Source organism: Bison bison, unplaced genomic scaffold, assembly GCF_000754665.1.
Source record: "Bison bison bison isolate TAMUID 2011002044 unplaced genomic scaffold, Bison_UMD1.0 scf7180017864180, whole genome shotgun sequence".
Classification (NCBI taxonomy): Eukaryota; Metazoa; Chordata; class Mammalia; order Artiodactyla; family Bovidae; genus Bison; species Bison bison.
The window spans coordinates 13,676,153-13,684,777 of record NW_011494752.1 but is presented as its reverse complement, the minus strand read 5'-3'; the positions used below and the strand labels follow the sequence as shown (position 1 = coordinate 13,684,777).

The following is an 8,625-nucleotide window of genomic DNA, read 5'->3' as shown; positions in this document are numbered from 1 at the left end:
CTGTGTTCATCGTCAAGCCCACATTTCAGACAGTAAAACAAAGGCAGTAGCAGACTGCTCAGGATTCAAGGCAGCACAGGTTGAGCAGGTGTGAGCCGAGTGTCGGCGCCCAGCCACGCAGGCAGGGGCCACGGTCCTGCGACCAGAGTTGGGAATTTAAATCCCTGCCTGTGGAGCTGTCTGGGGCTCCTCGTGGCCGACAGGACTGATTCTGGGCGTGGGCGCAGCCCATTGGTGCTGCCGCTCTGACCCTCTCCAGGGGGACACAGAGGAAGGGGGAGAAGTGGCGGGAGACGCTATTTTAAGGCTCTCTGCGATCGCATCAGGACCAGCTGACCCTCCAGGGGGCTTGGCCCCTTTCCGACTGGGTCCCCAGGACCATGGGCTGCTCGCTCTTGGCCATGGGAGGTTGATTGTGGCCACATCACACTGACTCAATGTAAGTCTATGGGCCACTCATGACACTACACCCAGGACCTTCTGTGGTCTGGATTCACTGTGGGACTGAAGGCAAGTCACTTAAACTGAGAAAAACTCATGTCCTTTAGTCTACTTCCAAAAGGGACCACCCCATCTTTGCTGGCTTGTAGGCTGGTGTAGGAATGACCTGCGAGTGCCCTTGAGAAAGAGCCTAAATGGTGTCTGGCCACCGCAGGCACGCTCCCCTCATCACCATGTTGGGCTCCCCAGTGTGAGCAGTGGGGTGGGTGGTGCGAAGGGGCTGACTTGTCTCTGCCTCCCAGACTTACTCGGTGGGCGTCTCAAGCAAGCCTGGGAGTGGAAGGGAGACAGAAGGAGATGTTAGGTTTCTGGCCTAGGACCCTTATGCGAAAGGCTGACTCCGGTCCCTGGGCCTGAGGCCAAGAAGCCCCCAAAATAAACGCCCCTGTAAATGCCTTGCTCCCAGTCTCTGCACCTGTTGCCCAGGGGACAGAGACCCCAGGCCCCAAATAGGCACAGCTGCCACGGCTGCTAATCCTGCCCCGGGCTGAGGCTGCGCCATATTTGGGAATGTTTGTCCCTCCACCGGCTGCCCCTCCCCACTCGGCCCCGGGAGCTCAGAGCAAGGGGTCTCTCTCTACATGGTCCTGATCTGGCTTTCTTGGAGACTTCTGTTGGCCCATTTCCCGTTCCTGGGCATGGAGTAGGCAGTGGGTGAACACAGGGGGATGAGTCAGTGTGAGACCTCAGGCCTGAGACGGCAGCAGCGTTGGAGCCTGGGGAGGTGCCGCCTCTGCCCCAGGCGGTCTTCACACCTCGCTCCCCACCACCCCCCACACCCCCTTCCAGGGCCTCCTCGCTGATGCTTGACTCTCTACCCAGGTTTCTGAGCCAGTGTGAACTGCAAACAGCCGTGCCCACACCTGCTGTTTTGGGAAGCCAAGAAATTCATGTGCATGGTTAGGATTGTTGACAGATTTGTAAAGAACATCTTCTGGGTTATTATTATGTCTTTACTACTGATAGGAGAGGCAGAAAGTCAGAAGAACCAGTTCTCCCCAAGGGTACACTGAGTCCCCCCATTTCCCCCTCTTACCAGGAGTTGAGTTCAGCTGTGCGTAGAGTGCCTGCTGCGTGCAGAGCACTGTGCTCACCGCTAAAGGGACTGCCTGTCTGTTGGTTTCTGATTGTGAAACATGTCACCCTGTCACCTTCCTCGGCTCCCTGCTACCTCTGTGGTTTGCTTTGTTTCCCATCACCTTTGAGTACTCCTATTTCCTTGACTGTTCTTGAGGCTCTGACTCATTTACTATGTATCTCTGGGTCACTGGGTAACCCTCTGCTGACGACAATGGTCCATTTCCTTTACCTGAGCTGCCCCTTCTCTCTGCAGGCTGGCGTCAGGGGTCTTGATGAAGGCAGCCTGAGGGTGTCTAGCACCCGCTCCCCTGCTCCTCCTTGGGGCTCTGAGGACCACCTCTTGTTTGATAAAACATGGAGAAGGCCCTCAGATGCCCAGGCTTCTTGCTCCTCACTGCCATGGAAAGCATGACACATCTTAGCTAAAAATAATCGGTACCATCCTGGGTCCCGGCTGCTGCACCTAGGGCTTGAGGGCCTCCGGAACGTCTAGGCCTTGCTCAGGGTAACCGGACCGTGGCTGGGCCCCAGCAAGCAGCCTCAGGAGAGCTCAGCCTCAGCTGTTTTTAGCAATGGGATTATTGGGAGGGGTAGAAATAGACCTCCACCTTCTGGGAGGCTTCCTCAGCCCACATTCCCAGGCACACTTTGCTTTATTAAAGCTTTCAGCTGTCGCAGGGACCAGGCGTGGAGAAAGGGTTGGAGGGGGAGGCGGCCTTGTCCAGCAGGAGGAGGAGGAGGCTGCAGAGCACTGCCAATTGTCCGCCTTCCCCTCCCACCCCTGCCATGAGGACATGTGGCTCTTATTAGAAGCCGAGTCCCTTACACGTTGTGAGGAAGGGGGCCCCCTGACCATCATAAATCAGGATCTCCTCACTTCCAAATAAAGCAGTCTGCCATCCTAGCCCACAGTCCCTTTAGAGCTGACAGATGTATTTTTTAAATCCTGTGTTGATCATGTATTTCTTGTGTAATTAAAAAATTATAAAAGGTAATAAAAAATAGAAACCTACTGCCAAGAGATTTGGCTCAGTAAAGACTTCAGAAAGTTTTCTGGATAGTGTAAGAATTACAGGGGGAGAATTAATAAATTCTATGTTCAAGTACCAGGAAAAAAATAATAAAAGGTGAGGCTATCTATGAAAAGGAAAAGTAACTTGAAATGGCTCTTAATCTGAAGGTGGTGGGATTCCACCCAGAGAACTTAGCCTGAAGGGGGGACCCTCACCATTTTTTGCCACTCTGTTTTGGGGCTCACGTGCAAAAGGACCAAGCGATATTGCAGATGAGCTAAAGGTCACCGAGTTCCTAGGGACTTGGCCTGTCTGAGGGGAGACTCTCTTAAGACAGAGTGGGCCGGGCTGATGGGACAAGAAGAGTCAGAGTGGAGGCCTGGAGGAACTTAACAGAAATGGTAACAGTCAAAAGGAAAAAAACGTGTGTGCCATGTGTTTATCTGTCCAGCTATGACGGACTCTCACCCTCAAGCCCGCCGCCTCGAGGTCCTTGTCACGTTTGTTTCCCAGCTGCTCAGGGAGGGGTGTTTTGTAGTGCAGGGGAGTTTGGGCGCTAGGGAGAATCCCAGTTCTAAGGCCAGTGTGACCTTGAGCTCATTACCCTGTGGTTCCGTTTCTTCCTCTGTGAAGCAGGGCCAACAGCCTCGATTTGTCCTCACTGGGTCAACCGGGGATGGAGTTCAGGGGACAGGCTCGAGTCCACCGCCCCCCTCTCTGCTCCCAGACTCAACTCCCCCTGCTCCCACGTGGGGCACGGCTGGGGCTTATTTGGAATGAGGTTCATGCTTTCCTTTCTCTCTGCAGTAATAGGGCTTATATTTTCTATAGTCATGGGCATCCTTTGCTTTGTGGAATAAACGAACACTGGCACAGTTGATCACAATATTAACAAAAAATGAATGTTACCATTTTGTTGTTGTTCGTTGCTCAGTTGTGTCCGACTTCTTTGTGACCCCACGGACTGCAGCACACCAGGCTTCCCCATCCTTCATCATCTCCCGGAATTTCCTCAAACTCATGTCCATTGAGTCAGTGATGCCATCCAACCATCTCTTCTTCTGTCATCCCCTTCTCCCCCTGCCTTCAATCTTTACCAACATCAGGGTCTTTTCTAATGAGTCGGCTCTTTGCATCAAGTGGCCAATGTATCGGAGCTTCAGCTTCAGCATCAGTCCTTCCAATGAATATTCAGGACTGATTTCCTTTAGGATTGACTGGTTGTATCTCCTTGCAGTCCAGGGGACTCTGAAGAGTCTTCTCCAACACCATGGTTAAAAAGCATCAATTCCTCAGGACTCAGCTTTCTTTCCAATTGATTATTTTATTTTATTTATCTTTAAAAATAAATTTATTTCTTTTAATTGGAGGTTAATTACTTTACAATATTGTATTGGTTTTGCCATAGATCAACATGAATCCGCCACAGGTATACACGGGCTCAGCTTTCTTTATGGTCCAACTCTCACATCCATACATGACTACTGGAAAAACCACAGCTTTGACTATACGGGCCTTTGTTGGCAAAGTAATGTCCCTCACCAAATCAGAGCCTAACTGGAAAGTTATGGATTCCTTCCAGAACCCACCTGCTCACCTTCTTCGTGTGAAATGTTGCGCTGTCAGTGTGTGGGCGTGGCAGGTCCTACAGCCTCAGGGGTTTTCAGCTTTATGGCCCCGGTCTACATAAAATGCATCAGGTATCTCTCTCATCAATTCTTTGCTTAAAATTCTATAAAATGAGTTCACTTCAGAGGTGGTCTTGCTTGCCTGCCTGCCTCTTTTTTCTTTCTTCCTTTCTTATCTGTATTTTATTACATATTTTTAAAAGATAAGGACTATTTTAGAAAACATTATCATAGTATCACCTTGAAAATGAACAATAATCCCATATCATCATCAAATATCTAGTCAGTATTCACATTTTACCTGATGGGATATACATGTGTATCCTTACAACATCCAAGCCAAGCAGTTGGTGGATAGGGCGGAGTCTCTTTTAATCTAGAATTCCTCCTTCCATTTCTTTCACGGATTTTTTCCCTTGTGATTCATTTATTGAAAAAATTAGATGTGTTCAGTTGCGTTCCCCGTATCCTAGAGTTTATTGGTTCTATCTTGGGTCTGTTTCTGCTTTCCTGTAAGTTGGTGGATGCGATTAGGGTCTGGATCAGACCCCAGTGTGATTGCTGGATGGGAATTTTTCCTGGGCAGTGATGTATATACTTCTTTCTGCAGGCATGCCATGTCTTGTCTTATTTTTGTGATACTAGTAGCCATAATTCGTCAGGGGTTCATAATTTGTATAAAAATGGTGACGTGCCAGACCTTTCATTCCTTCTTCATCTACCAGTATGAACACCTCTGTAACAAGCTTTGTCTGCTTTTTCCATCCCCTGCTTTCCCTGGAAGGTGGCCTATAGCCATCGGTGTGCAGCAGAGAGGCTCTGGGCAAATGCAACCTTTGGCCCAGCCTTGGTCTCACTGCTGGGATTCCTTTCAACAACAGACCCCCCAGGAGGACACCGCGCGTTCTAGTCACAGCGTTGCCAGAAAGGAGGAAAGCACGAGAGACAGATGTGGTCTTTGAGGTAAGGTGATCTGAAATCAATGACAGGCCACAGTGGCCCCCTTTCTGTGGATGACAAATCCCAGAAGGCGCTGAGCTCTCCTGGTGCTTTAACTCCTCCTGAGTAAGTCTGGGTCATCTCATCCCCCAGAATCAGATAAAGGAGGGCATTTGACAATATTTCTGATAATGATGAACAAATAATTCCAAGTTTGACGATTCTGTTTCTGTAGCAGTTCGCCCAGGTAGTATTCTGACTTCCTACTGTATTTTCTCATAAAGACAGGCTTACCCTGGGTAGGGGTGGGATTTTCTGCTGTGCGGCTTTGAAACCATGTAGACTGAGCCAAGAACTCAGTGGTAGATGTCGCCTGGGCTCCGGGGGAACTGGCGCTATTTCACTGATTTGTGTTTCTAGTAGTTAGTGCAGCGCTCACATGGAGTGCTGCCTAACAAACTTTTCCTGTACTCCAGGGCAGTTCCCTGAGAGGGTGTAGGGGGACTCTAGCCCCTGCCTTATAATCCAGTTCAACTTGAGACAGGGCTTTCCTGAACCAAGCCTTCGTGCTTCCCTCATGTTGTACTGGGAGATGTCTCTTTAGACAAACTCCCCCTTCTCCTGCCAGAGCAGTGGTTAACCTAATCTCAAATGTAAACCAAAAGCAATCTCTCCCTGTCCCCACATACACACCCCAGAAAATATGCAGAATCGCTTTATCAAGCCATCTGCTGAGATTTCCACATTGGGCATAAGTATGACCAGCGAACCATTTCCACACTGGGAAGAGAAGACAAATACAATGAAACAGCCCCAAACTGAAAACAAAGTTTATTGCATGTGAAAAGCAGTCACATGGAAAGTATCAGAGTCAGGAACCATGAAAATACACATTTTGCATATTTTCCGTCCTGTTGCAGAGGAGGGGGCTCACTCTTCACTCTCGTGGACCACCATCTGGGGGAAAATGGGCATTTCTAGTTCTAGTTCTAGTTCTGTCAGCAGAGCCTCACTTCCTGCTGCTCCCCCTCCCTGCAAGCATCCGGGGTGCATGCTTGTCTGTCTCAGAGGACACGGGGTACTCTTTGGATCGCAGGCAAATGGATACACGACTATCTACATGGTGGCAGTCACCCCAGGCCCGAGAGCCTGGTCCTTAGAACAGCCCAGGGAAGGTCTTCCCTAGTATCTCAGGTGGTAAAGAATCCACCTGCAATGCAGGAGACCTGGGTTCGATCCCTGAGTTGGGAAGAGCCCCTGGAGAAGGGAATGGCTACCCACTCCAGTATTCTTGCCTGGAGAATCCCATGGACAGAGGAACCTGGTGCGCTACAGTCCACGGGTCACAAAGAGTCAGACAAGACTGAGCGACTTCCACTTAGGGACCTACACGCCATGAGTGCGGTGACGGAGGCCGGCGGCAGAGGGCGCCCGAGAGCTCCCTTCCCACGGAGGGATCGCTCCCTGCTCTTCAGGACAGTGTTTTATTGGGACTCCCAGACCTGGGTTTAGCCGGGCTCTTCTCAGCTGTGTGATTCTAAGCAAATCCCAGATGGACCAGTTCTAAAGTCGATGGTGTTCCAGGGTCCCGTCCATCTCAAAAATGTCTCCATCTCGGGGGCTTCCTCCCCGGGAGCCACACCTCCCCTCCTCGCCCTCCCCACCCAGTGCCTCAGGACCACCTACCCGGCTGGAGGTGAAGTCTCGGGTCTTTGCTCGCAGCTTATTGACTTGAGATTCGGCAATATCAGCCCGTTCTTCAGCCTCCTCCAGCTCATGCTGAGCTTTTCGGAACTTGGTGAGATGAGCATTGGCTTGTTCATCCTAAAAGCGAGTCAAGTGGGTATGAGCAGTGAGCCCCTCTCTGGAGCTCCCAGGCAAGCAGGGCGGGTGTCGCCCTGGGATCTTGCTGACTTACAGCCTCCTCCGCCTGCCTCTTGTAGGACTTGACCTTCATTTGAAGTTTGTCCACCAGATCCTGTAATCTCAGCACATTCTTCCTGTCCTCTTCACTCTTCAAGAGAGAACATGGGATAGCAGGTCACCAGGAGGGGACAGGGACACACAGGGTCCCAGTGCCTGGGCTAAAGAGTTTCTTCCTGTTTTCTGGAGAGGACCCAGGGTGAGGTTCCGCGTTACAGAGGAAATGCCCCTGGGGTTTCCTTCCACTTGCCTGGTAAGTTAACTCCTTGACCCGCCGCTCATATTTCCTCAGGCCCTTGACAGACTCAGTGTTCTTCTTCTGCTCCCCCTCAAGCTCGGACTCCAGCTCTCGGATCTGGGGGAGCACTTGGGAAGTTAGTCGGGCTGAAGCATGACCAGGGCAGGCTGGAAAGCTCCGCTTATTATGCTGGGGTCCCTCCCCCAAGTACCCGAGTCTCCAGCTTCTGGATCTGCTTCTTCCCACCCTTGAGGGCCAGCTGCTCAGCCTCGTCCAGGCGGTGCTGCAGGTCCTTCACCGTCTGCTCCAGGTTTTTCTTCATCCGCTCCAGGTGGGCGCTGGTGTCCTGCTCCTTCTTCAGCTCCTCGGCCATCATGGCCGCCTGAAAAGCACATCATCCCACTGAGATGTAAACAAAGGTCAGGTGCTTGGAACTGTCAAAATCTGGGGACTCGGAGGACTAGAGCCATGCTGCTGACAAAGGACACAGGTGACATGATGCCTGAGCCCACCACGCCACCATGGACTCTGGGAAGAGCTGCACCAGGCATATAAGCCAGACAGTGAGACCTCCAAGGGCTGGATGGAAAGTGGTTTCTCCCCTTTCTTAAACTGGCCCCTTTAGGACCTCCCCACCCCCAAGGAAATCCCTTCTTTCATTACCAACCCGTGAGTTATAGGACTCTGAGTCTATAACCCAGCATCACGGGTGTGGGGTCGGGAGGCTAAGGCAACTGGAGATGCGGGTGGTGCAGGGCGGGGAAAATCGCGGGGTAGTGCTCCCCACCAGCAGCAGGTGGCGCTGTGGGACTCGCGCGTCCAGGGACCGTCCTCTGGAGCAGCAAGGTGGGTGCTGGGGCGGGAAGCGGGCTTTCTGTGAGGTGACATTAGGTACGATCCAAACAAATTGCGGGGGGTGGTGTTGTCTCGTTTTCATATTTGGAATCAGTCATACATAGAACCGAAGAAGAGCATACCTCTCCCAGGGCACAAGACATGAACCGAATGCCGGTCTTTTTCATCCACACTCCTGTTATTTTTCATGCCCCCCCCCCTCCCTTATTAATGTGTGGGAGGGCACACGCTGAGTTCTGGGGGTCGGGGGAGTGCTTCTAGAGCAGAGCTCACCCCACATGTGCCCTGGGGAGGCCCCACCCCTTCTGATGGGAACCAGCTCAGGGCTGGAGAGGGTGGGAGGGGTCTCACATCGGTGATGGCCTTCTTCGCTTTCTCTTCAGCGTTCCTCGCGTCCCTGCTGGCATCCTCAACCTCACTCTGGAGCTGCGCGAGGTCCGTCTCCAGC

General features: G+C 51.8%; 1 protein-coding gene across 1 annotated transcript in view; it reads right to left on the bottom strand.

Moving 5' to 3' along the window:
- Window positions 1-5,975: 5,975 nt before the first annotated feature.
- MYH3 (myosin, heavy chain 3, skeletal muscle, embryonic) overlaps window positions 5,976-8,625 on the bottom strand; it is a 21,353-nt gene continuing 18,703 nt past the window's right edge. Inside the window, exons 37-42 of the mRNA XM_010843006.1 lie at window positions 8,529-8,625; window positions 7,534-7,704; window positions 7,335-7,439; window positions 7,080-7,175; window positions 6,848-6,985; window positions 5,976-6,118 (exon numbers count right to left, since the gene is read on the bottom strand). The exon at window positions 8,529-8,625 is cut by the window's right edge and continues 21 nt beyond it. Of these exons, the coding sequence (XP_010841308.1) occupies window positions 6,092-6,118; window positions 6,848-6,985; window positions 7,080-7,175; window positions 7,335-7,439; window positions 7,534-7,704; window positions 8,529-8,625 (634 nt within the window). The 3' untranslated portion in view covers window positions 5,976-6,091. The remainder of the gene's footprint in view (window positions 6,119-6,847; window positions 6,986-7,079; window positions 7,176-7,334; window positions 7,440-7,533; window positions 7,705-8,528) is intronic.